General features: G+C 34.1%; 1 protein-coding gene across 1 annotated transcript; it reads left to right on the top strand.

The window, feature by feature from the left end:
* The first annotated feature begins 6,023 nt into the window (after positions 1–6,023).
* On the top strand, positions 6,024–8,990 carry LOC131071113 (pentatricopeptide repeat-containing protein At4g21065-like). Its single transcript, XM_058006823.2, has one exon. It carries the CDS (start codon positions 6,301–6,303, stop codon positions 8,986–8,988), a length of 2,688 nt encoding a protein of 895 aa, XP_057862806.2. The 5' UTR covers positions 6,024–6,300; the 3' UTR covers positions 8,989–8,990.
* The last annotated feature ends 11,490 nt before the right edge of the window (positions 8,991–20,480 follow it).

Here is a 20,480-nt window from a genome sequence, read left to right as displayed (position 1 = left end):
TTTTCATGGAACCCCTTCTTCTTTGAAAATAGAACTTAAGCCTCCTCCATGGAGCTCCTATCTAATGCAATGTTTCATGCATTAAATTCATGTTTTCATTACTTTAAAGTTATTTTACTTATGATTTATTACATCGTAAGTGTTTCCTGCAATGAAGTAAAAACATGTTTTCTAAAATACGATCACTGCCTTAAACCACCTCTATAGCATGAATATCCATCTTACTAAAATGAAAATTCTGAAGATAAAATATCAAATTACCTCCTCCATTATTATGATGAAGAAGAGATGAATGGGTTGTCACTTGTTTTAAATGGCATGAGAGTGAGAATATGCAATCTCTCATCGATATCATTCAAAATTCAATACAAAAATCTGGAGTATTTTCCCATGGTTTCAGGTAGTTTTGTTTTCTTGGACAATTTGTAATTCCAGGTGTGTTATATTAAAAAATAAAGTGATTGGTGGCATTAAACAGAATGAATTCAACGCTTCCCATTCTATTCAAAGCAATAATATTAAAGGATAGTGTGATTTGATCTATTTCTCCATTCATGTTGTGTATGTTATGGTACCAATTGGAAATGCAATAGAGACAGGTTAAAGCAACTGTATTGATCTTTCATGTGAAAGCCCTAGCTCAAGGTAGTTTTATTATTTAGAAAATTGGTTATTTTCTTGTTGTCATGTCTTGTTTAATATATCTTTATCAAGTCTACAGGAACAACACTCGAGAACCATTTTGAGGACTTGTAGAGTCTTTTTGTTAAGCATAGTATGCAGGATGCTTCCTTAATAATGAAGGAGAAGTTGAAATTGCTTCCTAGACAAGTTTGTCAATAAACCTCTTGTCCATCTTGAGAACTTATATTTTAGGAAAATTTAAGGACGTCAAACATCTTTTGTATGAGCTAGTCTCAAAATCAATATATATCTATACAGGTTTAGTATAAAACAAGGATCATATGTGGAATACATTAAAGTTCTATTAGAAAGGTGGATTACCATCACACTTTCTCCATCCATTTATTATTTGAATTGATGTGAGAGCTTTCATAGTTATAATATTCATTAGGTTATTAGTAAAATAATTCTGGATATCACTGGTATATTATTGTGATTCACAAAAATGAGTAGATTGCCATACTGAAACATTTGAGTAGATTGATTAAGAATGATCCAATAATACAATATTAATACTATCCACTGCCACTCTAAATATGATGGAATTATGTAGAGCGGGTCAGTTGAAGGAGGCGCTATACATTTTGGCTGCTACTCACAACCCTTAAGGAGACACTTCATTATATCTTCAATTGTTGTACACCTGCACTAACAAGAATGCACCTTCACAATGCAAAGAAATCCACTCTTTCATAACTAGTAGGGATTAAGAATACGCCTTCATAAGGCAAAAAAATCCACTCTTTCATTACCGATGGGGATTTGTATTTGTATTACAAGTGCACAATATTAGTGGACGTCCGTGAAGTCTTTGAAGATATGAAAGAACAAAACAGCTTCTCAAGGAATGCCATTATTGCAACTTATAGAAGTAATGGGTTTTCTCATGAAACATTGAAAAATATTTCACCAAATGCAACGAATCAGTTCACCTTTGCAAGCATCATTCCAACTTGTGCTAAAATGGGAACTCTTAATCAGGATATGGACATCAATCAAATCATAATCTAAAGTAGATTTATGTCAGATGTTGTAGTTGCTAATGGGCTGATAGACATGTATGTATAATGTGGAAGCATGCACAAGGCACGCAAATCATTTGTTAAAATGCCTCACAGCAGATATTATAATTTTTTTGACGTGCACACTAGTCATTATGTTATGTTCTGTTGGAAAAAACAGGAATAGTTTTGTGTGCATGGAAGATTTGACTGTCTTAATCTTGTCCATTTTAAAAATCTTTTAGTAGTTTGGAAACTAGATTCAAAGTAATTCAATTCTTGCTTTTTGGTATGTTGTTCATTTAAGTTCATATTTAACTGATTTTAGAAAAAAAAGTGACCACGTATACCCCCTTTTTATTCACCATCTTGATGCACTTACCCCATGTTGTAATAGTGATTTGTTGTAGTTTTGATTATGATACTATGTGTGTTGTATTGGACATTTATTGTATCCACATAGTTTCAACTAGATTTAAGGAGATCCATGAAGAAACCTCATATCTCTCCATTCTTAGAGGATCGTGCTATAGATTGTCTCATTTGCCTTGATAATGTAGGTATCATACCCTTTGATGATGATACTGAGTATATCATAGGGTTTGCATGTTTCAATTGTTTAGATATTTTTCTTATTGCTCTCACTCTTCATTTCAAGGCCTACTCTCCATATTAGATTGTATTGCCACATTCACATGCTCCCTCTTTATTTAATTTAGGACATTCATAATCTTCCAAACATAGGTACTTGGGATTTATATCTATCAAAATATTATCCTTGTTTGTGGAGTCTCATATTGTAGATTTGGAGGATTGTTTAAAGGATGTTTTTATCCTCTTCCACAATAGCCACATCACTGTACTTGAAGCTTTTTCTACATAATCTTCATAAGATCGTGGATTAATATTATCTTTTTTTTCATGTGGAAATTTGAAAAATTTCTAGAGGTATACATCATTTGGATTTGGATTCCTTAATCATCTATCTTATGAAAATGACTTCTCTAATCACTAATGGACTTGTTTCTTTCTAAGGGTGGAAATGTTGGTGTTAGGTAGTGAATCGTATTTTTTTTTAAACTTTCATCCTTGGCACATGACCTACTTATTTATAAGGGGATTTATATTCTCATGTTCTCTCTCATTTTGGAGGATACTTATGTGGTAAAAGCAATCATTGAGGATTTGTATCGATTCCTCCTTCCTTTTTCACTAGTACGCATTTATTTCATTTTCTCTCTTTTGGAGAGAAGTCTTTCCCACAAACTTTTCTTATTTTCTTCAAAATATTACAAGTTCCTCATTAGGCTTTGTATTAGGTTCATCAATGCATCCATTCTTGTAGCCATCATTAGTCTTTTAGTTTCTCCATAGAAGTTGTACTTTAGGGGGTGTTAGAGTAAAATAGACACATCACCTAATTAATTAATTGGGTCCTTTTTTACTTTATATTACATTTAAAATAAACCTTCAAGTTCTTTTCTATTTTTAGATCATATGTTTATTTGTTTCATAGCATAGGATGAGGGCACTTGTCATGGTCTAACTAAATCCTCAAAGGTTTTGAACATCTAGTTGATTTTCCTTTTTTTATTAATAATGATTCATTACTATCATCCAAAATTATTCAATAAAAAAGTTGATCAAGAAACCCTTTTGGATCGATTCATTTCTCAAATTTTCATAGCATAATCAATAACCCTTTTCTCCCTTCATGTGATAAATGTTTTAATTGCAAGTTATTTTTGGGATCTACGGATTCAGCTATCAACTCCATCAATTGCTTGATGATGGAATGAATGCAATTGAATGCCTTTATCTACAAGGACATAATAGTAATTCACACAAATGTGTGTTTACTTTTCTCAAAGTGAAAAATAATGCACAAACATTTACCAAATTCTAAATTTGAATTTTAAAATTTCAAGGATCACATTCAAAAGTGTAAGATCAATCCAACATCTATGGAAATGACTTGGGACATGGGAGTGATAAAATGAAGGTGGATAATGGATGCAAGGGGATGAGTGTGTGAATACATATATATTAAATGGATAATATGGGTGAATATATCAAATTGCATGTGAATGTGAAAAAGGTATTGAAGAAAGAAACACAATCTTACACAAAAGTGTCCCAATTGCTAATATATAAATATATTAAATAACCTTTTAAAAAAATACAAAATTAAATAAAATTGACATAAATATACAAATTTCACTATTACAATATTTATTTGTTTATTAACTGCAAACATTGTAAAAGTTGACTATTTTATTTAATAATAAATTATTATTAATATTACATCGAGAGGTGTATTATACTCGCAAATGAATTATAGAACATAAATAAAAACTTCACGTGATTTAAACTAATGGTCGTCTACTTTTAATATATAAATGGTTTTAGTCATCTATTTATTTTAAATTAATTTTATATTTTTAAATTATAAATATTTTATCAATTTAAAAATATATATTATATAAAAATATCATAAGAATTATATGGATATAATATCCTTCCAAAAATTATATATTTTAAACTATCATAAGAATTATATGGATATAATATCCTTCCATAAAAATAATAAATTACAAAAAATCAATAAATTTTAATTTCATAATTTAAAAATATTTATGACAATTTTTTTTAAATATTTGAAAATGAAAAAATATTTATTTATATCTTTAAAAAAATTTAAATTAATATTTTTTTATAGTAAAAATTATATATATATTAATATTATAAATTATTATATTATATTATTTAAGTAGAATAGTGAGAAATTAAATTATTATAGTAGATTATATTATTAATTTTTAAATTTTGTTTTTTTAACCTAGAAAAAGATAGGTTATCCTTGCAATTATCATCAATTGAATTAAATATTTTATCATTATCTCCTTATCACTTCCAAATAACAATTTTTCATTTTTCAACTTAGATCTCATCCTCATTTTTCATTTGAATCTTTAAAAAAATCATTATTCAATATTTTCATACAATCACATTTATACAAATCTAATCTATTAAAATCAGTCATTAATAAAACTATTGAAATCAATCATCAATAAAATCAAAGTGCATGGATTTTAAGGTTTGTATCCCATATTAAGATTTTACTTAGATATATATGTTTTTAAATTTTGAAGTTGGGTTAACACAATTCTATTTTGTAGGAATAATGTACTCGAGATACATTGAATAGAGGAGTAATGAATATCAAGTCTTCAATTCATAGTCAAATAAATTTCTTAAATCTCATCAATGACATTTTGCTAGATGTAAAGGTTAAGGGAGGTCCCCCTTTGTCATTTGTAAATGGATTGTGTGTGGATCAATCTATGACCTTGAAGTCCAATTATATAGATGTTGTGAAGAATTGATATACAATTGAAATTAGCTTGTTAGATTATATGTTTTTTTTTCTTTAATAAGATAGGGGAAGCATACAAGTAGTGGACATAGCTAACATTGGGCATTTTTAACTCTCAAACCCTACATCAGATTTTGATTTTTTTTTTTTGTTGTTTTCGTATACGACTTAACTGCTTATAACTAAGGATCTGGGTTTTGGGTAGTAACGATGCACATTGTGGAATTTGTTATGTCTGTAAAGATCAAAAAGTGGTCATTTAAAAGTGTTTCTTGATACATAATCACCTTTGCACCAATAGTAGATTACTCAAAATATCCAACAGTAATCCAATAGTAGAGGACAAATGCCCCAGTAGTTATGCACAAATGTCCCAGTAGCGGTACACAAATGGACCAGCAGTGGCGCACAAATGGGCTAATTATGGTAAAAAAAAGTAAAAAATTATCCACTATTGATACATGTGATATCCATTATTGAACTTTTCATTATCAATTTTTTGGGCTCCTTTACAATCTAGTAACTGGAGGTTGGGTTGACAAAAAGTTGTCCACTATTGGAACTATGTCCACTACTAGTACCCTTCCCCTATATGATTTTCTTTCATCCCAAAATTTATAATAATTTTCAAGCTCTATGGTGTAAATCAGAAAATCATATTATGTTACAACCTATCAAGAGACCCTAACATCTAGAAAATTAATCTAGGTATTAATTTTTTGGGGGGGTCCATAATAGATCTAGGTATTAATTTTTAATGCCAAACTTTTTCAATAAAAAAAATTTAGAATATTTCATGGGCAATGTAGTAGATTTAATGAATAGAATGTAGATTAGACTCAGTTTGGTTATATTTATATGAGACGTTGAACTTGAGAAGAGAGTGTTTAGTGGTATAAACACCAATGAAACCGTATTTTAAATCCCTTCAAAAGCAGAAATGAGATCCTGTAGCCCATTTTATGCTCCGAAAATATCATTTTTAAAAGTATTTACTGTATAACATTTCCCCTTCCCATGTGTCGAAGCAAGTGACATTATAGACTTGATTATTAAAAAATTTATTGATAACAGCCCCTGGCCACAGTTTTCATGGAAATGCAAATTTCAATTTTGTGACCCGCGTACAAAATGAGGAAACTAAAACCAAATTCAGCATTGGAAAGTGAAATCCATCGACTGATATTATCACTCGGAAATTGTTATCATTCACAAAAATGATTAGATGGGTATACAGAAATGAGTGTATTAATCAAGAATGCTCTTTACCCCATCTTCAAATATAATCATGCAATATCAATCCCATCTACTGCTAATCTCAGTGTGACAGAACTATGCAGAGAGGGTCAGTTGAAGGAGGCGCTACATATTCTGTTTACCACACACAACCCTCCAGCAGACAGTTCTTTATATCTTCAACTGTTGCAGACCTGCATTGAGAAGAATGGGTTTTCACAAGGCAAAGAAATCCACTCTTTCATCACTGACAGGGGATTTGCATTTGCTACGCATACAGCTTTTCAAAATAAGCTTGTGAACATGTATTTCAAATGCGGGAGTTTGGTGGATGCTCGTAAAGTTTTTGACGACATGGAAGAACGAGATTGCTTCTCATGGAACGCCATTATTGCAGCTTACAGAAGACATGGGTATCCTCAGGAGGCGCTCAGAATGTTTCACCAAATGCAACGAACAGGTGTCCAAGCCAATCAACTCACCTTTGCCAGCATCCTTCCAGCCTGTGCCAAAATGGGAGCTCTTAAACAGGGTATGGACATCCATCAAATCATAATTGAATGTGGATTTTTGTCAGATGTTGTAGTTGCTAATGGGCTGATAGACATGTATGCGAAATGTGGAAGCATACACAAATCACGCAAACTGTTTGACAAAATGCCTCAGAGAGACGTGGTTTCATGGAATACAATGGCTGCAGGATATGCATATGGTGGTGTCCTTAATGAGGCTTTAAGGATTTTCAAAGAAACGCCTCAAAAAAACGTGGTCTCATGGAATTTAATGATTGCAGGATATGCACAAAATGGGTTTTCTGAAAAGGCGTTGCAAACTTTTAAGCAGATGCATTTGGCAGGTGCAAACCCAGATTCCACAACTTTTCTTAGCATCCTCCCAGCTTGCGCTAAAGTGGGATGTTTAGAACAGGGTGTGGATCTTCATCAAAGCATAATTGAAAGCGGATTTTTCTCAAATGTCCCAGTTATGAATGCCTTAATAGACATGTATGCAAAATGTGGCAGCATACACAAGGCTCGTGATCTTTTTAACAAAATGCCTCAAAGAGATATAGTCTCATGGAATGTGATGATTGCAGGGTATGCACAAAGTGCTGATCTAGATAAGGCTTCAAGGCTTTTCAAAGAAATGCCTCAAAAGGATGTGATCTCATGGAATGCTATAATTGCAGGATATGCACAGAATGGGTTTACCGAAAAAGCCATGGAAGCATTTAAGCAAATGCAAATGGCAGGTTCAAAGCCGACCTCTACCACCTTTGCTACCATACTCCCAAGTTGTGCCAAAATGGGAGCTTTGGAAAAGGGTAAGCACATTCATCAAAGCATAATAGAAAGTGGCTTTTCTTTAGATGTTGTAGTTGCAAGTGCCATGGTAGATATGTACGCTAAATGTGGAAGTATACCAAAAGCACGTAAAATGTTTGAAAAAATGCCTCAAAGAAACGTGATCTCGTGGAACACTTTGATTTCAGCATACGCACAAAATGGCTTTGTTGAAAAAGCATTGCAAACTTTCAAGCAAATGCAATTGGCAGGTGTACAGGTAGACTCGACAACCTTTGTCAGCATGCTCCCAGCCTGTGCCAAAATGGGAGCTTTAGAACAGGGTAGGGACATCCATCAATACATAATCAAAAGTGGATTTTTGTCAGATGTTGTAGTAGTGAATGCCCTGATAGATATGTATGCAAAATGTGGAAGTATACACAAGGCACGTGCACTGTTTGACAAAATGCCTCAGAGGGATTTGGTCTCATGGACTGCAATGATTTTAGGATATGCACAAAATGGCTCTGGCAAGGATGCTCTCTATCTCTTTGAATTAATGAAAGATACTGGAACATACCCTGACCACATAAGCTTCGCTTGTATTTTATTTGCATGCAGCCATGCAGGTTTAGTTAATGAGGGTTGTAAATACTTCAAGAGCATGAGTGACTATTATTGCATTATTCCTACAAGTGATCATTATGTGTGCATGGTTGACCTCCTTGGGCGTGCAGGCTATCTGGAGGAATCTCTAAACTTTATTATTAAAATGCCAATTAAACCTCTGCTGGTTGTGTGGATGTGTTTTCTTGGTGCTTGTAGATCATGTAAGAATACAGGGTTAGGAGTATTTGCAGCAACTCTTCTTTTTGAGTTGGATCCTAAAAATGTTGCGGCTTATGTTCTTCTGTCAAACATTTATGCAGAAGTTGGCAGGTGGGATGAGGTTCAAAAGTTAAGGAGATTGATGAAAGATAGAGGAATTAAAAAGATACCTGGATGTAGTTGGATTGAAGACAATAAAATTGTACATGCTTTTTGTGTAGGAGACAGATCACATCCACAAACACAGGAGATCTATGAAAAGTTGGAGGAATTGTCTTGGGAGATGAAGGCAGCAGAGTATTTTCCAGATCCAAGAGATGCTGTGAATGATGTCGAAGAGGAGGAAAAAGAAATATTCCGCTGCTATCACAGTGAGAAATTGGCAATTGCGTTTGGATTGTTGAACTTGCCCCCTGGAACAACTATTAGAGTTGTCAAGAACCTCCGCGTATGTGTTGATTGCCATACTGCAACAAAGTTTATCTCCAAGATTGTTGCCAGGCAAATCATTGTGAGAGATGCAAACCGGTTTCATCATTTCAAACAAGGACTATGTTCATGCGGAGATTATTGGTGATACTGACTGAAGCTATTTATAATTAAAGGCTTGACCTTAAAAAGTTGCACACTGACCGACCTGGAGTGATAACAAATGATCAGGTTTTATTTCAGTTTCTAAAAAACATGTTCTCCCTAAGTATAAACACCTAGACCAGACTGTACACTTAATAAAATCTGATATATAGCATACAATGTGCATCAATTCTTATATATACTGATGGGCTATTGGTTGAAGTTTTTGTTTCATGATACCATGGAGATGTCATGACATTGAACTGTTTTTCAGGAAGTCTGTACATCTCTGGATTGAAAAGCTGGAAGAAGAGCTAGAGAATGGGAAAACGCAAGAGAGATGGAATGCACAAAAAAATGGAGAGCTGTCTGGCCAGCAGGAAATATGACAGGAGGGTTCCATCTATGTTCCACAACATTTTTGGGGACAGGGACAGCAAGGGATGGCATATATATATGCCTGTGAACATAGGTCACCATCTTTATAAGTTCAGGACACAATGGCAATGAGATTGGTTACCTCAATTGCAAATTGTTTAGGAAGCATCAAAACATATCAAGTGCACTGTTATATCCAAACCCTAAGGTGTCTTTAGGGTTGCTTGTAGATTTTGCAGAAAATCATCATACTTGGCATTAGGCATGGTATGTTTTTATTTATTTTTCCATTCATGCCATTAGTTCCATTTGTGTCAGTATAGTGAATATTCAAGCGTGACTAGTCATAAACCATGCATGCCAATGGACAATTGAGTTACATATAAGGTGTGTTTAGGGTTTCATATACCCTTTTTTCTATAAAATGATATATTTTATTTTTCAATGCAAAAAGGGGTCAACATAGCCATTCTTGTGGTGGCCAAACATCCTTGGAATGCCCAATCTTATCAACAAGCATTCCTAGGATGTTTCCAATATTCCCGAGGATGGAAAACGCTTAGGGGATGTCCCCAATTATTATTGTTTCTTGGGGATGTGGTGGGGATAAGGATGTGAGGTAGGGACGTCTCCTCGTGTATCCCTAGTCTCCACTTAATGCAGTACTTGGAGGTGATTGCAAGAGCATCACTTGATAATTCTTTTTTCCAACCATTATCATTTTGGAGAAATTAATTGTGTCATTTATGTCTATTTTTTTTTGGCTATTTGGGATTAATAGGTACATGCAAATCTATTTATGATCATATTGATTTTGTCTCGAAGTAAAATGTATGTGAACATATAATCTATTTTTAATTTATTTTATTTCAATTCATTATTAATATAGAGAAATATAAATATTGCATTCAATATATGCAAAGTAAATTTGTAATGTTTATTAAATTCATAATTGATATTAATAATATGGTGTTTGAAAATTTTGTATAGTAAGATTTCTAGATTGATATTATGGAGAAGAAAACATATTTTTTTTAGACTACAGATGATAGTGTCACATAATACTATGTTTGAAAAAATTGTGCAATATGCTCTTATGCTCACATACCCAGTTTACAATGAGTGTCATTATGTCTTGACCATAAATGCATGGCTTCTCCTAGTCACTTAGGTGGACTAGGTAGTGTTTTATTTACCTACCAAGTTGCACTTTTGGCAATGGTAGGCCTAGTGCATATCATGGTGACTTGTACTCCTATGTGGTAGCTTACTATTAGTGCCAATTATTACTCTTTGGTAAGGTATAGTTTATTCATCATGCTTCTTGGACTCCAATCCATCCACATGACCAAAGGTTCTTTTTAAAGGATTATGAATTGGTTTTTCTTCTAGCGACGTGTTCCTATTATTGAGCCACAACTTCAATGCTTGCATGGCCTTACAAATATCGTAGATGTCAAGTGTGCATCCCCTAGCTTACCTCTAAGTGTGAATCTCATGTAGTTTTCAAACATGTTAATGGTGCTTGTGCTTGCAAAAATTTTAAATGATGTTGATGGATATTTAGTCTTGGGATAGTGGTTTGGTCAACATATTTGTTTGGTTGGTGTTTGTGATGGTTGTCTTAAAACCAAATGGAATGTTCATTCACTCTAGTGATGCTCCTTGTGCTCTACTATGCCTTGTTTCAACCTACTAGTGTTGTGTATACGGAAGTCATGTTTCAAAATAAAATACCTCTACCTTCCCATTGCAATTATGTTTATTGGCCATCCTTTTAGGGATTAGAGAGATTTACTTTGTAGTGTAATCAACCAAAAATGGAAAGTTTGTCTTATCTTTTGTAGGTGAGTGATCTTGAGGTGATCTCCAACTCAAAAGAAAATTTGAGTTTTATCAAGTCATGTTCCAAGTGAATTGAATGTTGTTGCAAAAGTATTGTTGTGTCCTCCTTATGCTTTAAGATGTTGCCAAGTGTCATTATCTTATAAATTTAGGGCACGAGGGAAGATATTTGTGTAAATTTTCTTGATTGTTAAGGGGTTGGTCTTCAAGCCATCATAAGACAATTTTCTAAGCTTATAATTGAGGACATCAATGCATGATAGTCTAGCTTTGTGAAGGTTGAGAGCCCTCTTTTGTAAGCAATAAGAAGGATAGTCAAATAGATATTTATATTTGCATGAGGATGCCTCCATAGTAGGCTATAGCATTTTAGAAGAACCTTTGAGCCAAACTGTTGATTCTATCTTGACACATTTGTTGGCTTGATTCTAATGAAATTAGATTAATGGGAAAATATTCTAAATCAAATGTCACAAAGGATTTTGTTATTTCCTTGCATGTGGGATGTTGCTAATTTGAGATGGGTTCTTAAAGAATGCCCAACTGTGTGATGCCTATACTATTTTGATTTGTGAATGTCTATAAACAAGGTTCCATTGTTGGCTTGAAATTATGTTCTTGTTTTCTTCATGAGTTATGACTATTTTTCTCATTGGATAGACAGTAGTCCATACGATGATAAGTCATCAATCTTAAAATTCAATAATCTCTTTTGGTTCTTCATGTTAAACACACCCCAAGACTGAGAGGGAGGGTGAATTAGTCTTGATCAAATACTTAAACTTTATTCGCTATCAACTTAGCCTTAATATTATTAGCGGTAATGTAAGATAGAACAATGAATCACCATGCACAAGAGAACACCATATTTATGTGGAAACCCAAGCTGGGAATAACCACAGTGAGAATCAACTCACAAAATATGAATAAGATTACAATATTGATTTACTCTCACTGCCAAGGAAGCACATTGCTTCCTAAAGGACTTGCAGGCTGAAGTGCACTACCCCAAGGCAAGATAAAAGTGACTTGTAGGATAAGACATGCTACCTTAGGGAAAGACACAAAACTTATAGAGAAGACTCACTATCTCCGAGAAAGGTACATGAACATATGAACCAAGATGATTAGGCCTTTAGAAACACTACGGGTCAGTGCAAGAAGATGAGTCCACTTTTTGGCCAAAAAGTGGAAGTGCTTTCCCTGATTTTCAGATTTTGTCTCATTTGAGCTTAAATTTTGAAACACTTAGAGATTGAATCTTGGAAAAAGTCAGGAATATAAAAGATAGCCCTCTGAGTGTACTTTCCAAATATATAATTTATTTTAATACCCACATAATAAAAAATAACTTTTAAATGGAGTTCTGAAAACTATGTTTTAAAAATGTCTGTTTCAGGACCATACCATGCATGTGTACGACCCACACTTTTTGACACAATTAAAATTATTTTCTCAAACCTTTTTGGAAAATGGTTTGTAACACATTGAAGATTGATGAGCATATTTTTTTGTATTTTTTTTTCAAATATTTTTTTTTTAATTAATTTTTTAATGGCCGTAATTATCTTTTTTAAAATTTGACATGTACGACCCACATAATTTGATGTAAACTTAACATTTTTTGATTTTTTTTTTTTTTAAATACAAAATAATTTTGTGTAGATTGATGACATATAATTTTTTTTCCAAAATTCTTTAAAATAAAAAAGTTATTAAATTAACAAAATTAGTTAATATTTCAAATTTATGGACCGGATTTAGTATAAATTAAATGAAAAATAGTTAAAATAATCAATTTTTAAATAAATTTACATATTTAGAATCTAGATAGTATAATCTGAAATGGGTTTTAATTACGTATAAAAATTCTTTGATTAGAGGCACGTAAACTATTTCTGAAATTCATATTTGTGCTTTCATTCATGGAGATTTGAATTTGTAGGTCCATGTCTCAGGTGTGGCCATCCCAGGCCTATCCTGGGCCTAATCCCGAGCCAAGTGGCGGGTTGTGGAATCAACTTCCACAAAACGGGCCACCATTTTCAAACAAGGGCGGCTTGTGGAAAAAAAAAGGAAAAATGCCATTTAGAAACGGGGGCCCGCTTTTAAACAAAATGGGGGCCCATTTTCAGAAATGGGCCCCCGTTTCTAAAAAATGGGCCCCCGTTTTGTTTAAAAGCAGGCCCCCATTTTAGAACAAAACGGGGGCCCATTTTTTTTTGCTTCGAACCCCCGTTACCTTTTGGCTCGGGAGCCCGAAGCACAAACGGGCCCCCATTTTTTGAAAACGGGCCCCCGTTTATAAGAGCACGTTTTCCAACGCGTGGACTTCCGCGAATTTGTGACTCATTACCTTGCACTTGCCCCTACCTGTAGCAATCTCCAAGTATGAAGTTGTCATTGAATCTTTATCTCAAGCAATCACCACATACCTCTTCTTTCTCAACATCACATCACTGACTTTGAAAATGATATATAATCATGTAAGCGCAATACACAAATAGATCCACACGGTCATCCACACCATCAACACCAATTTGATCTTCTATGTATAACATCTTCTTCATTGTAAACATCAATTACGTCGGCCAGAGAAGAGGACAAACATAGGTCCTATCAAGTCAACAACCCAAATATAATTGTGGTGGAAGTAGTCCAATCCAGGAGATAGAGAAGACCTAAAGGTATCATATCACTTCTTTCTAAGTAGTATCATAAGCTAGCATACATTCTCCAAGGTCAGTAGCAAGATAACATGTAGATAAGTCATGTTAAACATCAATAGTTGGCCTAAAACATATCTTCCAAATGAATAAGTCTAATGTGGATCCTCACACACTAGGGTAGGACCAAAATACAATGTAACACAACCTTCAATGCAATAAGAGACACCCAAGGATACACTACAAGCAAGAGAACAACTTTTGTTGACCAAACTAGAGCAGTTACATTGATGCACACATGGTCTTCTAACATCATGCATAGCATGAAAGGAAATTCCTTAAACATCCAACAACATTTCCAAATACTTTTTTCTCCTTGCAACATCAAGAACAAACTAGCACAATACTAGTGATACAAAACACTTCATTTTGGAGAGCTAGAGAAACTAGTCATGCACATAACACCTTTACCACCTCTTGCAGACAACACCAACATATAAAAATTGAAGTGAGACATATCACAAATGTTATTAATGTATCCTCCAAGAAACAACACTTGGACATCAATACAGAGAAATGCAAAGCATTTTTCAAACCAATTCTAATAGACTATCAACATATCGTAATCACCAACCAAATTAGCTGCAACACCAAGAGCCTAAAAAGATAGGAGTGCATTGTCCACAGAGCATAAACATTAAGTTCAAGTCTACAAGACCATATCATCAAATGTAGAGGAATGTGGAGCATTCTCCAAAACTATCATCAGTATATATTTATGTACCAACTCACTTCATCTAACTTCTTGTAGTGTCATAAAATTGCAACCCTAGCAATTTTTAACCACATTTGAAGTCCTCACTTTGGCGACGACACCCTCCTTTCTGACCAAGATGCCTTTTTGCACCTTCACGCTACCTATCTAAGCCATGTTTATGCCTTAGACCTTGTTCGGGCCCTAAAATAGGGCAGGACAGCGACGTGGCGCCCCTGTCCCCACATCTTAGGGTGGCCCTATGTCGGGTTTGCCTGGTTTCCTATGCACAATTTGATCTCCAGGTTTTGCGATTCCTCTTTGTCGGCCTTCGGTGATTGAAAATTAATCCTCTAGGCATGTATAAAAGGAGATTCAATTCCCTCATTTGACATAAGGATGATAGGCACAAGGATAAGATACGGGATTTCAAGGTCTTCATCAACTATTCAAGCATTCAAGTCTTCTTCATTCATCCATTGGAGCAGCATTACAACATTCATTTGCAAGCATGTGTGTGTGTTAGGGTTTTATCATGTTACATACCATTTCATGCAACACTTATGATTACATTCAAGAAGAGAAACAATCATCATTAACAAATTGCAAATCTACAAGGTATGCACTCCCATTATTTATATTTCAGCATTTGCAATTACTTTCTTTCAAGGTTGATTCCTCAACCAGGGTTTGACTGAGGCAAACCCCTATCCACAACCCTTTTTCCCTTCTTTTATGTGTGTAGGTTGCAGGTACACAGCTGTATTTTCAAATTTGAACTCCATTTGCAGAGGCGGAAGAACCCTTTTTGTTTCACAGATTTTTCGGAGGACCATGTACATTTTTGCCATGGTCCTGACGACTTTTCTCCAAATTTGCAGGGCAAATCCGTATTAGTCTAATTAGCTCAGATCCAAAGTTATAGCGCAATCCCAAAATACTAGCTCCTCATTTCACTCACTTTCTCTCTCCTCCACATAGTCAACAAGTCAACTTTCCAAAAGAGGGTAAATCACACTTCAACCTTTGCAATCCATCGGGAATTCACATCCTTGTCTCTTTTGGATTCGGATCTAGTGGATTGAAGCCCCTCTTTTGAATATAAAGTTCTCCCAAGTGAAAAATCATCCTAGTGACTTCCTTTCTCTCTCCTGGGTGGGGAGTCATTAGGGCTCAATTTTTCCACTTTACATTTTGGTGAACCTGACGTCCTACACATTAATTCTGATTTCTTATCATTAGACTGATTAATTGCAAATTTTCATTGCCAAGTTTGATATATTTATAAATTTTAGAGGTTAATTACATAACAACCCTAATTTTTTTCATTCTTGAGGAAATTACATTTGTGGAGTGCAAAATTTTAAATTTTTGTTCTAGATCTGATTTTTATTTTAAAATTGCAAGTCAAATTTGTCTCTTTGTTCTGAAAATTCAGTGGTTAAATCATAAAACCCTAAATTTTAAGATCCTTCCATTTTCGACCTTTGACTGCAAATTTGACCAACCTAGACATCTCCAACTCAACTGTTTTTTTGGATTCTGCAATAATATCATAATATATATCATCCTTTTAAATTTCAAAAAAAGTTGGTCGGACCGTGTGCACTTTCGCCATGGTCCTCGGCTTTTTTTTTGAAATTTCGGGAGACGGAATTGACTATGTTTTTCTGCTTAAATCAAGAAAATTGGCATACTTTATCAATTTTAACACCCTCTAATGTCAAACATAAATTCAAATTTCATCAAATTCAAATTTTAAAATTAATTTTCATAAAAAGGTCTTAATTTTAGATCTTCTTTTTCAGATTTTAATTAAGAAACTTTCAATGGCAATTAATAAATTTGATTTTCTTTCTCTTTCACATATGATGCTATTGATTTTCACATATATATTTACTACGATCATGTGTTGGATAAGAGTTTCTGTCATTTCATGTTGCTTCTTTTCATTCATAGCACTTGGTCATATTGTCTTGTTAGGATTTCCAAATTATTCCCTTTTCAATTAAAACTCAAATCTTGCATGAATCATTTATGTTGCATTATGGTGATGTTTCTAACAAAATGCATTTTATATGTTAATCACCTCAAAAAAAATTGTAGATCCCAAACCTTGAGATCCTAACCTTTGTACCTCTCCTAGGATATCCTGTGTGTATGAAATGAGATCTAATGCTTTACCCAATGATCTTTCTAAAAGAGAGAAAGCATTGGAAAGTAATATGGACCCATCTTCTCCTCATACACATACCCTTGAGCAAGGGGGCCAATATCAAAACATCAAAACATCAAAATTCTTACATCTTTAGATCCTCCTTATTCTCCTCAGACCTATCTTCAACATCAAAGTATATGTCGGGAAGATGATGTCATGCATTTTATTCATGATCTTTCCCCTTGCATAGACATAACTAAAAAAGAGCTTTTATATGATGAAGATGTCCATCCCCAATCTCCTACAAAGGATACGCTTGATAAAGGAAAGAATAAATTATCATTTCAAAGGATACTCCTCCTTCATCTATAGATCCTTTTTTTCCTCCTTACACGTCAGACTTGAAAGAAATTCATGATCTTCTTCCTCCATCTAGTCAATTGCAACATTCTTATAATCATGGCTTTCATATAATAATAAAACAAAGGTTTTAAAGGAAAAGGAATTTAGAAATTTGAGCATGGAATTTGTGTCCCTGTAAACCCTCCTACACAAACTACTACAAGAGGCCTAGGAAATGGTACTCCTCTTTCTATGGATGAATTCCTTAGGCTCCAAAACTTTAACGACCATCTTCAAAAACAGAAAATCAAAAAAGCTCGTAAGAAGGCTTCTTCTTCAAAACATCCTTTTTGTTCATTTCATCAAACCCATGACCATAATGTTGATGATTGCCCTGATTTTCAAAAGTCTATTCAAGATGGCATAGATAGTGGCAAAATTAGAATTGTGGATAATGAATCTTCTTCTTCAAATAATCCTTCTCCTTCATGTCAAAAAGATATTTACCATCCTGAAAGATTGGCTGCAAGAATCTGTTGGAGATTGAAATGTGATAAGAACATTTCCTTTCCTCCTCGAAATAAAAGCCAAAATCCTTAGCAAGAGAAGGGTATTGAGTATTGTATTTTTCATGATTTATATTCACATTCTCTTGGAAAATGTTATGCATTTAAAAAATTTGTTCAAATGCAATATGATCTTGCATAAATTTTTATCACAATAGATCTAGTTTTATTTCTTAGTAAAAGCATAGTGCCTTAGCACTTCTTTTCCCTTAATGTTTCTCTTCACCCTATGACATAACTAGCCAACTTAACTAGGGGCTCTTTATCATTTATGGTTTTATTATTTAAATTTCATATACTTTGGGGCAGCAATATGAAGTCCACTTTCTCTCGTCTTTCTATACATTTATCTTTATCTTTGTGCATTATTCATTATTAGATCTCCTTTTGTGCATTGGGTTATTCTTATGTAAGCATGTAAATTTTCTTTGGTTTTTCACTTTTCTTGGAGAGGAGTTTCTTTAATAAGTAATGTGCCTCCTCTCTTTCTTTCATTTTCTTGGAAAATGTATCTCTTCTATGGTTGCGATTATTTTCAAGCATGATATGCCTCTTGTTGGTGTTGGTAATAAGCCCCACCTAGACCGACGATGGACTGGTCCAAAAGGGGCCAGTAGCACAGTGGTAGAGCACTCCAACAACATATGGAAGGTCCTAGGTTTGAGTCCTAGCTGGTCCATATCTCAACATGGTATCAAAGATAGCATGAGGAAAGATCCGATTAGATTGATAAAAAGAGGCAATCTAACCACATTAAATCCTCTAAATCTGATCAAACATTAACATGGTTTCAGATCTAGGTCCAGGCTAGGATCCCCAAGCACACGAGAGGTGTGGCTTAAGGGGGGGTGTTGGTGTTGGAAATAAGCCACACCCAGACTGACGATGGACTAGTCCAAGAGGGGCCAGTAGCTCAGTGGTAGGGAACTCTAGCAGCGTATGGAAGGTCCTAGGTTCGAGTCCTAGCTGGTCCATGTCTCAACATGGTATCAGAGCTAGCATAAGGAAAGATCAAATCAGATTGATAAAAAGAGGGAATCTAACCACCATTAAATCCTCTAAATTTGATGAAACATTAACACGCATGGAATGATCTCTTGAGAAGTACATATTCCTTCCTTTGAAGAAATTGTCCCATTAGGAAGGTGTATCATTTGAAAATAAACACCATTGGAAGATGTGTACCCCTTTTTCCCCTTGTCCTTCTTACTTGAGGGGTAAGCATTTTCACTCCTATTCTTTTCTATCTATCTCGTGTATCACTATTTTCTTTAGGGGCTGCATTTTTCACATATGATTATCATTTCTATATGCTTAATCCCCCTTGGGGAACACATGATGATTTTTCCTTATTTCAAAGATTACTACTTCTTGAGATGTTTATTTTACATATACTAATGTGTTTTCTTGCATGCATTCATGAAAGTACATTGTGCATTTGCTTATGTTTAATCTATCTTTAGAAGATTGTGTAACCTCTTCTCATTGCCTCTACACTTGGGGGAAAAGGATCCCTCTCTCTCTCTCTCTCTTTCTCTAGGGATCCACTTCTCCCTATTTTGTGGATGGTGTGAGCTTTATTTGATGTCATTCCTTGTGCGAAATTGTTGGATGTCTTTGTCAAGGATTCTCTCTTATACAGGAGGTGTAAGTCCTTGACTACCTATTTTACACTTGGTAATGTACATCTATGATAAATTCACCCATCCCTCTTGGGGCTAAAGGTGAGTCATTCCTCATCAAGAATCTCTTTCACCTAGGAATAGGAGGAAGGATTGCATTCTTGTTCTTTCCTTTCCTTTGTTCTAGAAGATGTTATATTTGTCTAAGACAACTCTTCTTGGAGTAAGATGTCTTTTTGAACAAAGATCTCCTTTACACTTACGACAAGATACCACTTTTTAACTATCTTATCCTTGCTTGAAGAGTATTCCCTCTCTTGCTTGGATTTATGACATTGTTGCATAGCGGATACCTTCTTTGTGATAAAGGTCGGTATCCTTGTTCTACTCTCCTTAAGATATCAACATCAACCTATGTTCACATTGCTCCTTTGTATTTGTAGACATATAAAAATGACCACATTCCTAAATAAATATTTGATGTTCATTTAATTCTCATTCCTCTATTTTAGTTAAATCTAATTTAATTAAATCATCCACATTCCTCTATTTGATTAAATAAATTATTCAATTTATTTATTTAAATTCACTTAAGCCTTTCACATAATTTAATTAAATAAATCATTTTATTTAATTAAATCCATTCTCTCTACTTTTAATTAAATTTACATTTAATTAAATTGTTCACTCTAAATAAATAAATCTAATTTATTTAAAATCCTCCACTTGTAACCACAATTGAAATAAATGAATTTTATTTTAATTAAATTCTATTTTCCCCACCCACTTGCAAAATCCTACATCTCCCACTTGCCTCCTAAACCCCCTTTCTAAATTCTTCTAGAACCCATCTAATCCTAATCAATTAGCCTAAACCCTTCATTTATCCCCTTTCCCTAAATTTGAGGATGTCACTTCTCAAATTTGGAGCAAAGTCTTCCAAAGGCATTAAATCCTTTATGCCTTTAACAAGCTAACTTGTTGAATACCCCAAATTTGGAAGGACTCTTACAAATTTGTCCCCAAAGTCTTCCAAACCATTAATGGTTAACTAACCCTTTGTGGCATGGTTAGAGACTTTTTACCTAACTCAACCCTCATCTAACCCAAGGGTCTCATCAAGCATTCATTGCTTTGACCATGGTTATCCCTTTAACCCTTGTAC

This window comes from Cryptomeria japonica, chromosome 11 (assembly GCF_030272615.1).
Source record: "Cryptomeria japonica chromosome 11, Sugi_1.0, whole genome shotgun sequence".
Lineage (NCBI taxonomy): Eukaryota > Viridiplantae > Streptophyta > Pinopsida > Cupressales > Cupressaceae > Cryptomeria > Cryptomeria japonica.
The sequence above is the reverse complement of the archived record's forward strand: the minus strand, read 5'-3'. Positions and strand labels throughout refer to the sequence as shown.